General features: G+C 43.2%; 2 protein-coding genes across 2 annotated transcripts; both read right to left on the bottom strand.

The window, feature by feature from the left end:
- Positions 1–2,046: 2,046 nt before the first annotated feature.
- LOC134660159 (zinc finger and SCAN domain-containing protein 31-like) lies at positions 2,047–8,380 on the bottom strand. The gene is made up of 4 exons (XM_063515890.1): positions 8,271–8,380; positions 6,189–6,296; positions 4,884–4,982; positions 2,047–2,215 (listed from the first exon to the last, which is right to left on the bottom strand). The coding sequence occupies exons 2-4, from the start codon at positions 6,195–6,197 to the stop codon at positions 2,051–2,053; spliced, it is 273 nt and encodes a 90-aa protein (XP_063371960.1). The 5' UTR covers positions 6,198–6,296; positions 8,271–8,380; the 3' UTR covers positions 2,047–2,050.
- Positions 8,381–8,844: 464 nt separating this feature from the next.
- LOC134660132 (zinc finger protein 37-like) lies at positions 8,845–18,270 on the bottom strand. The gene is made up of 9 exons (XM_063515842.1): positions 18,041–18,270; positions 17,393–17,521; positions 16,448–17,035; positions 15,553–15,687; positions 14,415–14,542; positions 13,136–13,210; positions 11,325–11,460; positions 10,420–10,623; positions 8,845–9,306 (listed from the first exon to the last, which is right to left on the bottom strand). Exons 1-9 carry the CDS (start codon positions 18,173–18,175, stop codon positions 8,860–8,862), a joined length of 1,977 nt encoding a protein of 658 aa, XP_063371912.1. The 5' UTR covers positions 18,176–18,270; the 3' UTR covers positions 8,845–8,859.
- Between the last annotated feature and the right edge of the window lie 270 nt (positions 18,271–18,540).

Genomic DNA, 18,540 nt, shown 5'->3' with positions numbered 1-18,540 from the left:
AATTTATTTTATCAATGCTGTATTTTAGTATTCAAAATAGTATGTTTAAATTTTCCACACCCACTATTTTGTACAACTTGTGTTCTTGATTTATGTAACTTCATTCTGATACTAACAAAATGCTTTTATGTATTATAAAATAAGAAATTTGTATCTTTGTAGTACTGTTTTTTAAGAGTGGAATATCATTAATTTTGTTATGCATACGAATTAATTTGGAATTCATTTTAGTTAATACTGAAATATCACTCAATTGTAAACTAAATGAAATTAATAAATACATTTGTAAATGTAAATTAGTGTTAAAAAAAGAGAATTTAAATCTTATATATTGGTTTTATTGTTTTCCTGCCTTCCCTTGCATACATGACAACCCGAAGTAGGGTAAATCGTCTATTACTCACCTTTCAATAGCCAGTGGCCACCTTATACCACAGAATCACTACATAGTATAAAACGAAGTCGCTTCCCGCTGTCTGTATTCTTAGATCTTTAAAACTACGCAACGGATTTTTATGCGGTTTTTTTAATATATAGTGATTAAATAGGAAGGTTTATGTATAATTTGTTAACCCGTGCGAAGCCGGGGCGGGTCGCTAGTAAATAATAATACTAGGTACATAAGGTTTACTCTAACAAAACGCGTCTATTACGACAGATATGACCGCTAGGTGGCGCAAGCGCGAGCAGGCGTCCGTTGCGAGCGCGGCAACTACTATGGATAGACACCAAAATTGGTGTGGGCCGCATGTACTTGTAGCGACGCGACAAAATCACGGAGTGAGCCACGCCTGCTTATACTAAAATGACTAAAGACACGAATTGTATTTACTTATTTCTTATTTACATAATTGGGTTTTTACCTCTACTTAAAATAAATTATTTCGCACCTTGCACGAAATAAAGCACCAGATAATTATTAGAAAAACATAGCAGTTATTTTTAAACACAAATAAGGAGAATAATAAATAAAACAACCATTTTAGTAAGTATAATAAATAATATATTATTTATGTGTCTCTACTGTTTCCCAAAAACATTTAAGTCATAATGTATTGTTTGTCCGCATTTCCGATAGTCATAATGGGTCATTCCCACTAGATACCACCAAGTTGTTACCAGTGGTAACTAATGGGATTTTTTTACCACTGTCAACTACTGGGAAAAAAAATTCCCAGTAGTTACCACCAAAATTTTGTTAGAGTTAAATACTAATAAATCAGTATAAATAGTATAGTATAAATATAGAGTGATTTTGAATTATCTAATCAAATCACATGAAAAATAATCTATAGGTGAACCAGGATCTATTGAGGGTGCGCCATGTTGCGGAATTTCACTGGAACTAATTTTTTCATACTACACTGAATTGTCACCCTATACATGAGAATAACAGCGCCCTCTTGACAATTATCATATATTACTGGTCAGGTTATAAATGGATTATTAAATTTATCTATGGACACTTCAGGATTGCCATAAAACAAACCTAACCTATCTATAGGATAACCTTACGAAAATCTTGAAAAATTAACGGTTTCAGTTTTATGACTAATGATAATATGTGACGTTCGGGTAAAGGTACCTTATGGCGGTTGGCGCCTACGCTATTATTAACGCCGCTCCAATACAATTGCGGTGCTATGCGACGTAAGCGCCAAGTGCCATAAGGTACCTTTTCTCGTCGAACGTCACATATGACAAACAGTACATTACGACTTAAAACTGTATGGGAAACCTCAACCCCATTATTTATTGTGTAGCGGCATAGAGAAAAAAATACATAGAGTGCTCACTCCATACATCAGTTTTAGTACCAAAAAGACTATTAGCATCTAGCATCGAGTAGCGGAACTATCAGTACTCCTACTTGACAATAGATGTAGCACCGACCGGAAAGTCTTATGCTGTTGAGATAAGACTTTCCGGTCGGTGCTACATCTATTGTCAAGTAGCAGTACTGATAGTTCCGCTACTCGATGCTAGATGTAGACACTGAAATTAATAGTCTGAACTGATGTATGGAGTGAGCACTCTATGTATTTTTTCTCTATGGTAGCGGCGACTTGGGGTCCGGCTTGGCGCGGGCGCGGTTCCGCTTGGGCCACGGCATGCCGCGGTGCACGGCGTTCACGTGCACGCGCACGCACGACGTGGTCGTGAACACGCGCCCGCAGATATTGCACGGAATGCTTTTACGCTGCCCGAGGTGTACCTTGAAATAGTTATAGTTCGTTTATTTTAGCATTAGAAAGAACTTGCAAGAAGGTAAGCGATCTTGACATGTCTTTTAATTGAAAAACGCTTTTAAAAAATCAAAAACTATTACTTATGAAAGCAGAAGAATATAAATGATCGTATTAGATTCATAATTGTTACATATTTGCCGTGACTTATTTTTAAAATGTGTTTTTGAATTAAAAGACACGTCAAGATTGTTTACCTTATTTCTAATGCTAAAAAAAACGAACTATAGTTTTAGTTTTACAAGGACAAAAATTGTTGTTTAACCGCTCGTGCTAATATTGATACCAGAGCAAGCGAAAGATTTCAAAATTGAACCACGAGCGATAAGTGGAATCTTGAGCTTTGCAAGGGCACGAGGATTAAACAAATTTTGCCACCGATTGAAACCCAAAATTTGTCATCACACCAACACTCAAAGGTATCATCAAAATCATCATTTAAAAGTCAATTCTACCAGCAAACATAAGAAAACAATAATTTGCATCTGATTACTTTGTCTCACATGTGAATAAAATGCAACTTTGCTACCAGTTTTTGAACAATCAAGAGAGCCTTTACCAGTTGGTGTGGTGAAAGTAATTTTTCATTTCTCATGCTCTGAAAGAGGGCCATTGACGCCATTGTTGTTCTAAAAGGTGTGCAGAAAATGATACGTTTCTGCACTAGAGCATTTTACGTTCCAAATGGTTCCAAGTACGATTTAATGATTTTTTTTATGATAAGCAACTGAAATTTGGGTTTAAATCGATTTGATATACAATTTCCATTCTGATATTTAACTCAACATTCCATAAATAACGATACTTTTGCCTGAATTGAAAGTACCCTCAAGATTTACTATAAAATGTTATACTTAGTCATGTTTTAAAAAAACACACGCATTTGACTTTTCGCGTATCCCAAATGAAAATTAGAGTGTTTAATTCGGGTAAAAGGCATCATTTAGCCTCGAACTATAAGCGCTCTCACTGCGTTCGAGCAACAAACTCGGCAGAAATGAGTACCTTTCATCCCTTGGTTAACAATCTACTATTACTTCGATTCCTTCAGCGCCATTTGCACCATCCCACTAACCCGGGGTTAAGCGGTTAAACCGTTAACCCAGTGTCAAATAACCATGGTAACTCCAGGTTTAACCGGTTAACCCCGGGTTAATAAGATGGTGCAAGCAGAGGCGGCTGGTAGCTATGTATTATGGGTGTTCACTCACAATAAAAAACAAAAACTAAACCTACACATTCAATTAACCGCCGCAAAGTACCTAGATGTCGGTTTCCGTCCACCCGGTCATTGAACTCTCTCATAGATTTTCGGTATTACGAATATCTTGACGACCGATAGACGCCAACTGCAGTTCATTTTACAAATGGATATAATGTTTTTATTTAAATTTTATGGAAAGATGTACTAAATTGTTAACACAACTGTTTCGGTCCAAACAAACTCACCGCACAGCCGTCACCCGCGCCCGCGCCAAACACAAAACGTATAGGTAACACGAAAAACAAAATAAGCTAGTTACTTTTATCACATTCACACAACACAACCACGGTGTTTTTACTTATTGATCTGATTTAAAAAATATATAAGTTTTTGCTTTTGACTAACATTGCTACGAAAGTTCAAGGTCGTCCATAATTTAACTCGAGTCGATTTTGTAAACTTTTTCACATTCTCACGTTAAATTCATTCATTTTTAAACACCTCACAACAAACAAATTATGTGCTTTAAATGTTTAAACTCTTGTTTCATTATTTAGAATGAAAAAAAGACAAAATTGCATTCCCGCACATACTTTAAAATTGACTAAGGTTTGTTTAGAAACAAGTGACAACAATATCAACATGGCGCGCGGGATGCGCGCGCCGATCAACCGGGCTCGGAGCGCCGCACCGATTTTGCCTCTTTCCTCATAGAAAATATTCTGTTTCACGCGCGGAGTTGTATCGAAGCTTCTCTTTCGCTCTTATTGAATTTCCTATTGATCGAATGTACTAAATCTTTTTCCATAGGAGCGCAATCCAAAGCGCTCCGCTTCGCGCGTTACCTTTGATTTCTATGAAATTATAGGAGTACGCCGTGTAGGTAGTGGTGAGCTGTCTATAAACTTAAGTATAATGAATAAAGGTTATTATTTAATTGGTATTGAGTTTTTTACGATCGATCTTAAATAGTAATATATTAAATAAGTACCATAATTTCATTTTGATTATTTATGGGAGTGCACCGCACAAGCGCTCCTTAAGGCGGGCCGCGCCTGGGTGCAAGTGGCCCTAAGTGTAAGGCGTGAGTGGACGCTCGCTCGGCGACGCGTGCAGCGTGGCTGTGTGCTCACGCGTGATGTGAGCAGCGTGCACTAAGGCCGCTCCTATACGCGCGCATTTGTTCAACATGCACGCCGCACGCCCCGCCCCGCTGCACGCGCAACAAGAGCGTCCACTCAGGCCTTACACTAAGGGCCACTTGCACCATCTTATTAACCCGGGGTTAAGCGGTTAAACCGTTAACCCAGTGTCAAATTGTACTGGTAACCATGGTAACTCAAGGTTAACCGATTAACCCCGGATTAGTAGGATGGTGCAAGTGGCCCTAAGAGTCCGCAGCAGACTAGGCTCTCATAGCCGGCCGGTCTTACCGCCTTGTGGTGACGCTTGAAGTTGCTGTTCAGGCTGAACGCGAGCGGGCACTCGGGACACTGGTATGGTTTCTCACCCGTGTGCGACCGCATGTGCCACTGCACACACACACAAACATACATTATTACATACTAACATGCTCTAATGGATTATTTTATTATTTACACTAAGTGGACAACATGTGCATTTATATTTGCAACACAGCAGTACAGAGAGTACAGTACGGCTACCACCAGTTTGGCACTGACATAAACGCCATCGAGAACGTATTTTACTTTCTATACATCTCGCTCGTGCTCGCATATTAGTGGGAACGAGATGTATAGAAAGTGAATTACGTTCTCGATAGTGTATATTTCAGTTTTGACACTGTCAGTGACTCATGGTACGGGCTCAGAAAGGACTCTTCATTCTTCCTACAAAACCGAAGTTTGACAACGATTCAGGGTCGAATCATGATATCCCTTTCTAACTTATGGCACTATCCCTTTCGGCTATTTAGGGTTGTCAAAATTCAAGTCATTATCTTATTTTATTTGTGGTCGTGCACGCGAAGGGACGTCAAGTTGTGTCAACCCTAATAATTGCTCGGAGCAATGCTGAGCCGAACGGAGCCGAGTTTGCCCGAAGTCACGAGTGTCACTGGCTGTAATGTCTATGAATAAATCGAGCTCCCTAGTTTTTACAGCTGCAATAGGTGTCGTCATGTTTTACGGTAACTCAATTTTCAACTTTTGACATTCAAACTTAACCTTATAAGGTATGGAGCCGTACAGCGCCATCTACATCAGCTGTCCGTTCGAAACACTACTTTTTCTTATTTTCAGACAGACAGACAGAAACAGAGTTGGGTTAAAATCATAGATAAATATAAGCAAAGAAAGAGTGGTAACTCCGTACATCAGTTTTAGTTTGCCACGACATCTATTGTTAACTAGCAGAACTGATAATGTCCGCTACTTGGCGCTAGATGTCGACTACGAAGTAACTCGCGTTTTGGTAAGAAAACTGATGTATGGAGTTACCACTCTTTCTTTACTTATATTTCTTTATGGTTAAATATCTGGGTGACACATATAAAAACTCGAAAATGCGCGTTTCCCAGAGTTAAGACCTAGGTAGATCGATTTTTCGCCCCCAAAAACCCCCGTATAGCAAATTTCATCGAAATCGTTAGAGCCGTTTTCGAGATCCCCGAAATATATATATATATATAAATAAATAAATAAACAAGAATTGCTCGTTTAAAGGTATTAGATATAAGGGCGCAGATGAGGAAGAGAGAAAGGGAAGGAATAACTCACATCTCTCATGTGCTTCGCAGCGAAGGTCTTGTTACACTCGGGGCAGGTAAACAGCTTCAGGTTGAGGCCCTTATGGTCGCGCAGGTGGTAGCGCAGACCTTGCCGGGACTGAAAACATACAATATTACAATGGAGTTTTCATATCTTATTTTGTATTTCAGATTTCCCATTCAAAAAACGGCCATCATATTCAGATTAGTTAAAATCTTTTAGTTAAATCTATTTTCCCGGTTCCCGAGCTGCGCCTAGTTTCGGGCCGATGGATATTAGCTTAGTTGTAAAATCTAATTTATGATAAGCTCAATCTGCTATGTCGCTTTGTAAAAATGTTTGGTAAATAAACGATTTGTATTTTGTATTTAAGTTGGCAACTGTCAAAGGTTTGCATAGATGGCGCCATCATAGTTTGCCCCTTTTTCTATGGGATTTGGCTTAAAGGGTTGGCATCCAGGGAATTAAAAAAGAAAAATTTGACACAATTCTAGGGATTGAGAGGGCAAGCTATGATGGCGCCATCTGCTAAATACGTGTACCGGCCAACCCCATTATTTTACACCTATTTACATCACGGGCAACCCAGTACCTACTAAATGCATTTTTAACGAAAGTACTGCACGTAAAATTAATCATTTTTTTGCAATATTTCGAATGGTACCTAAACAAATGAAAAACAAATACACCTTACCCATCTTATAAACCACAGCTCGTGTATGTAGGCACGTGCCGGTGTTGCACACACTCACCGTGAGCACGCGGCCGCACTGCTCGCACACGAAGTGTCCGGGCGTGCGGCGCGGCACGTGGCGGCCGGCGGCGCTGAACCGCTGCCCGAGGTGCTTGCGCCGGTGTGCAGGTCGTGTGTAGGCACGTGCCGGTGTTGCACACACTCACCGTGAGCACGCGGCCGCACTGCTCGCACACGAAGTGTCCGGGTGTGCGGCGCGGCACGTGGCGGCCGGCGGCGCTGAACCGCTGCCCGAGGTGCTTGCGCCGGTGTGCAGGTCGTGTGTAGGCACGTGCCGGTGTTGCACACACTCACCGTGAGCACGCGGCCGCACTGCTCGCACACGAAGTGTCCGGGCGTGCGGCGCGGCACGTGGCGGCCGGCGGCGCTGAACCGCTTCCCGAGGTGCTTGCGCCGGTGGTGCAGGTCGTGTGTAGGCACGTGCCGGTGTTGCACACACTCACCGTGAGCACGCGGCCGCACTGCTCGCACACGAAGTGTCCGGGCGTGCGGCGCGGCACGTGGCGGCCGGCGGCGCTGAACCGCTGCCCGAGGTGCTTGCGCCGGTGGTGCAGGTCGTGTGTAGGCACGTGCCGGTGTTGCACACACTCACCGTGAGCACGCGGCCGCACTGCTCGCACACGAAGTGTCCGGGCGTGCGGCGCGGCACGTGGCGGCCGGCGGCGCTGAACCGCTGCCCGAGGTGCTTGCGCCGGTGGTGCAGGTCGTGTGTAGGCACGTGCCGGTGTTGCACACACTCACCGTGAGCACGCGGCCGCACTGCTCGCACACGAAGTGTCCGGGCGTGCGGCGCGGCACGTGGCGGCCGGCGGCGCTGAACCGCTGCCCGAGGTGCTTGCGCCGGTGGTGCAGGTCGTGTGTAGGCACGTGCCGGTGTTGCACACACTCACCGTGAGCACGCGGCCGCACTGCTCGCACACGAAGTGTCCGGGCGTGCGGCGCGGCACGTGGCGGCCGGCGGCGCTGAACCGCTGCCCGAGGTGCTTGCGCCGGTGGTGCAGGTCGTGTGTAGGCACGTGCCGGTGTTGCACACACTCACCGTGAGCACGCGGCCGCACTGCTCGCACACGAAGTGTCCGGGCGTGCGGCGCGGCACGTGGCGGCCGGCGGCGCTGAACCGCTGCCCGAGGTGCTTGCGCCGGTGGTGCAGGTCGTGTGTAGGCACGTGCCGGTGTTGCACACACTCACCGTGAGCACGCGGCCGCACTGCTCGCACACGAAGTGTCCGGGCGTGCGGCGCGGCACGTGGCGGCCGGCGGCGCTGAACCGCTGCCCGAGGTGCTTGCGCCGGTGGTGCAGGTCGTGTGTAGGCACGTGCCGGTGTTGCACACACTCACCGTGAGCACGCGGCCGCACTGCTCGCACACGAAGTGTCCGGGCGTGCGGCGCAGCACGTGGCGGCCGGCGGCGCTGAACCGCTGCCCGAGGTGCTTGCGCCGGTGGTGCAGGTCGTGTGTAGGCACGTGCCGGTGTTGCACACACTCACCGTGAGCACGCGGCCGCACTGCTCGCACACGAAGTGTCCGGGCGTGCGGCGCGGCACGTGGCGGCCGGCGGCGCTGAACCGCTGCCCGAGGTGCTTGCGCCGGTGTGCAGGTCGTGTGTAGGCACGTGCCGGTGTTGCACACACTCACCGTGAGCACGCGGCCGCACTGCTCGCACACGAAGTGTCCGGGCGTGCGGCGCGGCACGTGGCGGCCGGCGGCGCTGAACCGCTGCCCGAGGTGCTTGCGCCGGTGTGCAGGTCGTGTGTAGGCACGTGCCGGTGTTGCACACACTCACCGTGAGCACGCGGCCGCACTGCTCGCACACGAAGTGTCCGGGCGTGCGGCGCGGCACGTGGCGGCCGGCGGCGCTGAACCGCTGCCCGAGGTGCTTGCGCCGGTGTGCAGGTCGTGTGTAGGCACGTGCCGGTGTTGCACACACTCACCGTGAGCACGCGGCCGCACTGCTCGCACACGAAGTGTCCGGGCGTGCGGCGCGGCACGTGGCGGCCGGCGGCGCTGAACCGCTGCCCGAGGTGCTTGCGCCGGTGTGCAGGTCGTGTGTAGGCACGTGCCGGTGTTGCACACACTCACCGTGAGCACGCGGCCGCACTGCTCGCACACGAAGTGTCCGGGCGTGCGGCGCGGCACGTGGCGGCCGGCGGCGCTGAACCGCTGCCCGAGGTGCTTGCGCCGGTGTGCAGGTCGTGTGTAGGCACGTGCCGGTGTTGCACACACTCACCGTGAGCACGCGGCCGCACTGCTCGCACACGAAGTGTCCGGGCGTGCGGCGCGGCACGTGGCGGCCGGCGGCGCTGAACCGCTGCCCGAGGTGCTTGCGCCGGTGGTGCAGCTCGTACGCCGACGCGCGTTTGAACGACATGTTGCACTGTTCAAATAATAGATAATCCCGTTCAGTCAAATAATCAAAAACTTTTTAGTACAATATATGAGGAGTGTCTTTTCAAAAGGGTTTATTTTTTCTGGGAATCTATTTCTAAATTGGACCTTAAGTTTTCTTGAGCAAGGTTCTCTCTAGAAGTACCGCTAAGAAAAAAATAAACCCTTTTGAAAAGACACTCCTCATATATATACATATCTAACCGCGTAGTGAAAGTGTGGAACAGTTTGCCCGAGTCAGTGATCAGTGCACCCTCGATAAACTCATTTAAAAACAAACTCGATGAACAACTTTTTAGGGTTCCGTACCTCAAAAGGAAAAAACGGAACCCTAATAGGATCACTCGTGCGTCTGTCGCTGGAGATGGACGTCTAACGTAAATAAATGAATTTTAAATATGGTGGCCATTTGGGGGGGGGGGGGGGGAGTGGTGCAAGCGTGAGTCGGACTTAATGTACGAAACCCTTGGAACGCGAGTCCGGCTCGCACTTGTTTGGACTACAAACCACAAGTGGATATTGGTGTGCAACTGTGCACATATCAGCTTTAAGCTACCTGTGCATTCACATATAATAATAATATTTATTTAGTAATACGAGGTTTAAACAAAATTTGCCCCCGAGTGAAACTGAAACACAATACTTTTCACCACACCAACCTGAAGAAAATATTAACTGAAGATATCAGACCAAATCAAATCCAAATGAATGTTATGAAATTTTTATCATTCAAAATCATCATTTAAAAGTCAATTCTATCAGCGAACATAAGAAAACAACTCCAAAATTGCATTTGATTACTTTGCCTCAGGTGTGAATAAAATGCAACTTTGCTATCAGTATTTGAAAAATCAAGAGAGTCTTTACCAGTTGTTGTGGTGAAAATAATAATAAACACTTCTAGGTCTTCTAGCGGTAAGTATCACTACATAGTATAAAACAAAGTCGCTTCCCGCTGTCTGTCTATCCCTTTGTATGCTTAGATCTTTAAAACTACGCAACGGATTTTGATGCGTTTTTTAGAGTGATTCAAGAGGAAGGTTTATGTATAATTTGTTAACCCGTGCGAAGCCGGGGCGGGTCGCTAGTTGTTAATACTAACCTCCTCACACCGATACGTTTCCTTCGGATGTGTCTCTGTGACATGTTCCTGTAGCTTGTGCTCGCTCGCACAGTTCTCGCCGCACTGCTCGCACGGCCGCAGGTCTCTGTGCTCGCCGGCCGTGTCTGTGTGTCTGTTCAGCGCTTCTACGCTAAGGAAGGTGGCTGAACACGTGCCACATTCGAACTTTTGTGGTTTTATGTTCTGAAAAATAATCAAGAATATAGAAAACATCCCCTATAATGCACGTGTCAGTAATGAGACGTACATATACCACAAATCCTGTAAAATATAGTATGTCAAAGGACCGTCTCATTTCAAACATAGACAGAGAGAATCTTACTATCTTTATCTTACACTAGTACTAGCACCCAAAAGAAAAGGATGAGTATAGTTTTTTGATCTTATTTACTGACAATTTGGTTTGACCAACTATAAATAATTTACAATAGTTTTTAAAACACTGGCAACATTCTACCATAAACAAGAGACATAGAGCTGCTTAAGTTTGACATTTCTTTACTATTAATTTCTGTTTGATTTAAAATAAATGTCCCCATACTGTTTGGAGAAAATAATAAAACCGGCCAAGTGCCAGTCGGACTCGCGCACGAAGGCTTCCGTACCATTACGCAAAAAACGGCAAAAAAACACTTGAATATTTATTTTATTTTGTTTTTAGTTTTTGTTGTTATAGCGGCAACAGAAATACATTATCTGTGAAAATTTCAACTGTCTACCTGTCACGGTTCATGAGATACACCCTGCTGCAGACAGACGGACAAACGGACAGTAGTCTTAATAATAGGGATAGGATTGAAGCAAATGGAAATCCGTGGTGTCTGCCTACCCCTCCGGGAAATAGCCGTGATTATATGTATGTATGTATGTATGTATGTATCTACCTCGGCGATGGAGTGCATCTTGGCCTTGTGCTGCTTGAGCCCCGCCTGCCCGACAAAGGTCTCGCCACACAGGTCGCACGACACGTGCATGTCTGGATGCGCCAGCCGCACGTGCGACAGATACGTTGAACTCTTACTGAAAGGAAAACTAAATAAGTAGGGCCACTTGCACCATTATCTAATCCGGGGTTAACCAGTTAAACCTGGAGCTTTTTACAAGACAAGACAAGACAAATTATTTATTTGTAAACATAGGTAACAGTGTTGGAAAGGTACAAAAAGTATTTGAGAACGCTATGTTTCGCCGGCAGGCATACAAATTTGAAATTAGGTATACACATACCAATTAAATTACATTATGACAAGCAAATATACTAAACTAAAGACATTAATCAATTATACAATAACTTAATCATAATTGCGCGTATTACAAATTCATAATTATTTATTAAAATCTATCCATATTTTTATGACAAAAAGTCATGCATACATATATACAATACTTCCATTCACCAATTACTTACAAGCTAATTTAAAGTGTCACCAAGAAACTCTGGCAACGAATAATAGCACTTAGAAATTAATAAATTATTCAGGTCATTTTTAAACAAGTGCAATGGTTTCATTCTTAGAGCTATAGGAATTTTGTTAAAGATCTTGCTCGCCAGACAAAACACACTTTTCCGCATTAATGCAGTACGAGAAAATACTGTACAAAGTTAGAGTTACCATGGTTACCAGTACAATCCGACACTGGGTTAACGGTTTAACCGCTTAACCCCGGGTTAGTGGGATGGAGCAAGTGGGCCTAGAATTGAACCAAGCTAACATGAACATTAACGTCAAATGACTATGAAAATACGTTTTCACACCTCCTATTCAGAAAAGAACTTTTTCTTCCGTGTTAGGAGGGACCAAAGTGACACTTTTATTCCCTGATATGAGGGATCAAAGTGAAACTTTTCTGGTCTAGGACACGATTTAGTGTCTTTTGGCATACTACTTTTTTGCTTAAATATTTTTATTTTTTGTGTATAATTTCACTCACTTGAATTTTTACTCGCAATTGGCGCTATGTTTCGGGCGCATCCGGGGTCCTTCTTCAGGCTCGAGCGCTCGCGGCTGCACTTCGTGCACTGAGCCAATAGCGACAAAAATTCAAGTGAGTGAAACCGTTGTCGTCTAAACATTTTTTTTTTTTTAGAAAATGCGAACTTTGTAAAAAAGTAAAGGGGGAGATATTTTGCACTTTTTTTTGTAAAAGGGAAGTTTTGAGCGAGGTCGAGGTGTGGGGCAGTGGAGGCGATTTGGGGGTTGATTGGGTGTGGCAGTTGGTTTGGTTCACTATGCTTCCTCTGGCTGGGTCGTGGCATTTGGGGAGGTGTGGGTCTCGCCTTGGGTCGAGTCTTCTAGGACCCATGATTTGTGAGATGGGCTTCCAGTTGTAAGAATGTTTTGTGGTTGTGTCGAGGACTCATACATGTGTAGCGTGCTCGGGTATGGCCGAGGTCGGGGACCTCAGCCATTTTGCCCTGTCCGCTTCACGTGAAATGCCCCAGTAATTTGTAAGTTTTTATTAGGATAGGACTAGGATAAACTAACATAGATATAAGTAAATAGTACTGTACATAACTAACAAATATGGACTGTAATTTTGGTCTGAAATAAATATATATTGAATTAAATTGAATTGAATTAAACAATTTATTATACAGGAAATTTACGATCCGCCGGATTTTACTATCCGCCGGATTTTACGATCGGCCGGATTTTACGATAAGCCGCCGACATGTATAACCTTTGGTACTTACTTGAACATCTTGCCGCAGTGTTTGCACTCGAACGTTTTGCCGGCATGCATGTCGTAATGCCTCCTCGCTTGATGCCTGCACACACACACATACACACATTGTCATTTTGTAGGTAAAATATTATATTTTATTTCAGTACATGGAAAACCGACAGCGCTATATTATATACGGGGTGTTTCCTGTAACAGGAGCAATAAATTAAACAGTAGGCTATACTCCTCAAACTGACCAACATATGTTCAGCAATTTTTAAAAATAACTTATGTTTTGATTTTTATAACACTTTAAAGTTTATTCTAAGACGCTATGTATTGCAAATTTTGTTGTGTTTAAAACGTGACAGGCAACGTCAATCAAATACACTGACGTCAGCGCGTACATTGAAGGCAATATTTATTTTGTATGAAAAAGAGGAAGAAAATTCGAAATTTTTAAAAGTTGTTTTACAAAAGTTTTATAGTTTCAGGAGTATAATATATGTTTTAATTATTTGCTCGTATTACAGGCAACACCCTGTATATCTCACGAAATTATAATTTAATAGAATTATACGTCCACGCGTTCCCGAGACAAAGGGTCTTGACAGACAGACGGACGAACGGACGGACAACAAAGAGATCCTATAAGGGGTCCGTTTTTTCCTTCTGAGGTACGGTACGGAACCCTAAAAAACCGGTTAAGTGCGAGTCGGACTCGCGTTCCAAGGGTTCCGTACGTACATTACCCAATTCTTAACAATTTATTTGTTTTATGTGGAACGTGAATGAAATGTCATTAAAAACCCGTAGGGGTCGGATCAAAAACTAAGTAATTAACTCAAACTCACGCTTGTCTGCACATTTCTAATAGGTTTTCCTGTCATCTATAGGTAAAAAACTATTTTGTGAATTTTTTCAAAATTTCGGACCTAGTATAGAAAAAGGGGGGGGGGGGAATGGTCGGACAGACAGACGCACGAGTGATCCTTATAAGTTATAAGGGTTCAATTTTTTCCTTTTGAGATACGGAACCCTAAAAAACGAGGTATAGTCGGGTTATACATTTTGAATTTAGGTAGGGGTAGAGGTAAGGTCAACCGAGGTATATGCGTCTTTTAAAGATTTCTTCTAAACTGTACATTTTTAGAACTATTGCTGTTTGAAGTGTGGTCACTGAACTTTTAATGCAGACGGCTATAATAGTTATAATATGTTGCGTTTAGAAGAACGTCTTCAACAGACGCATTTATCTCAAATGACGCATTTACCTCGGTTGACCTTATTGAAAAGTGTTAGCCAACCTGTTTCTGGAGACGAAGCTGCAGTTCTTGCAGAAGAACTTGAGCCGGTGCATGTCCTGGTGCTCCTGTCGCCGGCACTGCATGTTGAAGCGGACCTTGCATACTTCGCAGGCATATGGACCCGCACTCTGAAACAACGAGTCATAGTACATAATAAATAATAGTACTAGGTACAGAAGACTCACTCTCTAACAAAACGCGTGTTACGATCAGCACACATATAGCCGCTATAGTTCGTTTTTTTTAACATTAGAAAGAACTTGAAAGAAGGTAAGCGATTTTGACATGTCTTTTAATTGAAAAACACTTTTTAAAAATCAATAACTATTACTTATGAAAGCAGAAGACTATAAAAGATCGTATTAGATTCATAATTGTTACATATTTACCGTAATTTATTTTTAAAATGTGTTTTTCAATTAAAAGACACATCAAGATTGTTTACCAAATTTCTAATGCTAATAAAAACGAAGTATATATAGGTGGCGACAGCGCCACGCGCGGCTTGTGGCCACCAAAATTGGTGTGGAACGGATGTACTTTTAGCTACCTGTAGCAAAGCGACAAAATCGCGGAGTGAGACACGCCTGGTCATAGTCAATTTCTTGTTAGTTTTATTGATTGATAGTAGATTGTGTCACAAGAGAGCAAAATGACATATCCCATATGTTGTCTTTTCAGAAAAAATGGTACCATTTACTTTTTTCCAAAAATCATCTACTTTTGGCTTACTTAAGGGGCCCACTGATTAACATTCTAACTGACAGGTCGATACCGTCCGGCGGACTGTTAATCAGTGGGCACCTTTAGAATCACAGTGTCAGTTTTTCATACAAATTTTGGGTATCAGTGTTGTAAAATGTATGCGAAAATGCGTTAGAAAACTGACATATTTTTTGGTACACACTTTTTTGTTTTTAAATCGATAGTTCTCGTGATTCTGAGTAGAAAAAATCCAAAAGTGGAAGGATTTTCGAAAAAAAAGTAAATGGTTAACTTTTAAGTGAAAATGCCCATATACGGCGAAGGCGTACATTGAATCCTAAGCGTAGTGAGGGATTCAAGTGCGGTACCTATCTCGTCGCATAATAATTGATTGTTGGAAGACTTTGTGCTAATAGCGATCTCTTCCACTCACCGGACTGTGCCGCAACTGATGGTTGTTATAGGCCTCCTCAGCCAGAAACCCTTTTCCGCAGTCGTGACACTGGAACGGGGACTCCAAGTAGTTGGCGGACTCTTTGCGCGTTGCAATCTCCTCCAGTTGGTCTTCCTGCATATTTAAAAAAAAAGACTAGATCAGAAAATGCATAATGCTTTGCACTTTTCTGTTCCCGTGCGGAAATCGTCAACTTTTAGTACGCTACGCTAAGCGAAGTTGGTTGCGGGCGCAGCATGGTTCCATTTTTATCGCTTGTCACTATGTCCGTCACTTTCGCACTTACTTGTTAGAACGTGACAGCCATGGTGACAAGCGATAAAAATGCGACCGTGCTATCGCCGCTGCTCTGTCGAACAGAAATTAGTATGTATACAAACCTCGGCTAGTAAATAACAAAGCAAGCTAGAGATCACATAAAATTATCAACCGATTTTTATTTAGTTTTAATCCTGTGTCGATAGATGGCAGTAAATTTACTGTGACTACAAAATGTAGTATGGGGCTGTCCATAAATTACGTCATCTATTATTGACGATTTTTGACCCCCCCCCCCCTAAAATCATCCACAAATCATGCTTCGAATGACCCCGTTTCCTCCTACGTCATGATACCATCATCAGATGTCCAGACCCCCCTCCCCCCTAATTTAAAATGACGTAATTTATGAATAGCCCCTATGGCAATAACCCTCTATACACTCTTTTCTCTTTTCCTGTAGGCTTTGTAAGGTTAGTTTCACTAGACTTATATCAACCAAAATCGAACGATCGTTCTAAATATTGGGAGCTCGAAATCAAAACAAAAGGTAATAATCATGGTTCATATCCCGATTGATATAAGTTTTGTAATATAACTTAAACTGTATACTTACCTTACTCAAAGTGACAACACGCACTTCAAAAGCATTCTCAAACGTAGCAAAGTCAAACACCGGCATGTAACCGTTTTCAGGATTCCGGAACTTTCTTTTACTGTCCTCCTTTAACTTCCTTTCTTTCTTAACTTTCGGTTTTGGATTATCGTCAGCATTTTTACTTTTTAATTCTCTCTTTTTAACAACATTTTTCTTTTGAACACTCTCTTTTTTCCTATTCGGTCTCTTTTTAGCAAAATTTACAAGTTTGACGTCATCGTCATCATCAAACTTTTCTAGTTTCATCTTTTTCTTGGCGTTTACTCTTCTCCTTCTCTTTTTAATGTCTTCGACATCTGTGAGGATGAATATGTCTTCAACGGCATCATTATCAAGTTCTGTATCATCATTTTTTTCATCTTCTTGTTTGAGATCCGGATTCTCGACGATATTATCTTTCGTGTCGTCTGTGTCTGCATTGGGTTCGTTTTTGATGTCTTCGGGGGTCTTCAGGTTTATGCACTCGACGTGTGGTTTGGTGAAGGTTAGGTTGTTGACGAGCTTGAAGTGGGCGCGGTCAATGGTGCGAATGGTGTTTGTATCCAACTGGAAGGGAATATATTGATTTTTTGGTGCCAAAAGTGACATAGGCTACTGGTGGCTACGGTGACTGCTTGTCATCAGACGGGTCGTATCTTATGTACCGTTAAATGAGTAATTCTTGTATATTTATTTATATGTATAAGTATATATCTTGGGGATCTCGGGAACGGCTCTAACGATTTCGATGAAATTAGCTATATGGGGGTTTTCGGGGGCGAAAAATCGATCTAGCTAGGTTTTATCTCTGGGAAAACGCTCATTTTAGAGTTTTTATACGTTTTCCAAGCAAAGCTCGGTCTCCCAGATATTGCTTGTTTATGCCACGTATAAAAAATATTAAAATATGTATAAAAAGCTAACCTCTCTCTCGCATAGTTTTGCCCTCATACAAAAGTGTGAGCGGAGCACCTTTTCTCGAAAGGCTTCGAAGCGGGCCACCTGCGCGCTGCAGAAGGTACAGAGGTGCTGCGGGAGCCCATCTTTGTGCACCTGGAAACAGATCACAAGTACAAATATCAACACGTAGGTTATCAGCACAGCTAAACTGTGGAATGAACTGTCGGCTGTGGTATTTCCGGACCGATACAACCTTCAAGAAAAGAGCATACTCCCATCTTTAAGGCCGGCTAATATTGTTCCTGAGTCATGGGTGTTTTCTATGTACTTCAGTACTTATATATTGTTGTCTAAGTACCTTACAAATTCGATAACGGTAATATACGATACTGTAAGGTTCACAATACGATATTAAAGGTAGATAATGACGCTGGTACATATGTATCCCGTTTTTCTTATTTGATTCTCAAATACTGAAATAATGTATCCCGCCTGTAAGGGTGTGGCGTAAAAATGAGCTAATTCTTTAACTTGCGTTGTCTACGGGAGACGAAAAAGAGTCCAGCATACTATAAAATATGTGTGAATAGTGTGAAACAATTGTCATATATTCCATGCAATTTCTAGTGTTTATTGATCATATAATATCGTTAAATGATAATTAATACTCACAGGGACTCCTGAGATGCGAGCGAAAGCACCACCGAGTTGATAATCATGAATGTTGTACAATTTACAGTCGGTAATGAGGCAAGCTCGACAAGCCAGCAAGGAATCCTCATTTGAGGCAACATTTTGTATATTCATGGCGATCTTGTTTAGGCAGAACTGTGATTAGTTAGCTTGGTTTTCGCATTTAAAGAGTAGAATAGGGAAATTATGCATCGTATCGCATAAAAGCACAATCAATGAAAATGAAGGCTGCCACTAGTGCCACTGTCAATTTGTCAAATTTATTGCGTTCGGAAACCTGCTTAAATGAATGCACTTGAGGGCGGTGTTGCCCGTAGCCAACGTCATGTAAGGCCCCTTACACACTATCGCACCGCATCGCGACCTTGGTTCGTCGTACCCATAAGTGAGAGCGAGAAACAGATCTTTTTCTCGCTAGAGAGAGTCACTGTGTCTATGCTTAAAGTTTCCGATGAGTTTCCGAACGTATCAAATCTGAC

Source organism: Cydia amplana, chromosome 26, assembly GCF_948474715.1.
Source record: "Cydia amplana chromosome 26, ilCydAmpl1.1, whole genome shotgun sequence".
Classification (NCBI taxonomy): Eukaryota; Metazoa; Arthropoda; class Insecta; order Lepidoptera; family Tortricidae; genus Cydia; species Cydia amplana.
Note: the sequence above shows the minus strand (reverse complement) of the source record. Positions and strands in the feature narration are given on the sequence as shown.

Excerpts from the sequence above, each read along its gene's own strand:
- LOC134660159 (XM_063515890.1), bottom strand. Across the intron at positions 2,216-4,883 it reads TCAAGCGTCACCACAAGGCG|GTACACCTCGGGCAGCGTAA; the intron begins GTAAGACCGGCC and ends AACTATTTCAAG.
- LOC134660132 (XM_063515842.1), bottom strand. The coding sequence starts at position 18,175 with ATGAATATACAAAATGTTGCCTCAAATGAGGATTCCTTGCTGGCTTGT. Across the intron at positions 15,688-16,447 it reads GTGTTGTCACTTTGAGTAAG|GAAGACCAACTGGAGGAGAT; the intron begins GTAAGTATACAG and ends TTAAATATGCAG. Across the intron at positions 13,211-14,414 it reads AGCTTCGTCTCCAGAAACAG|GCATCAAGCGAGGAGGCATT; the intron begins GTTGGCTAACAC and ends GTGTGTGTGCAG.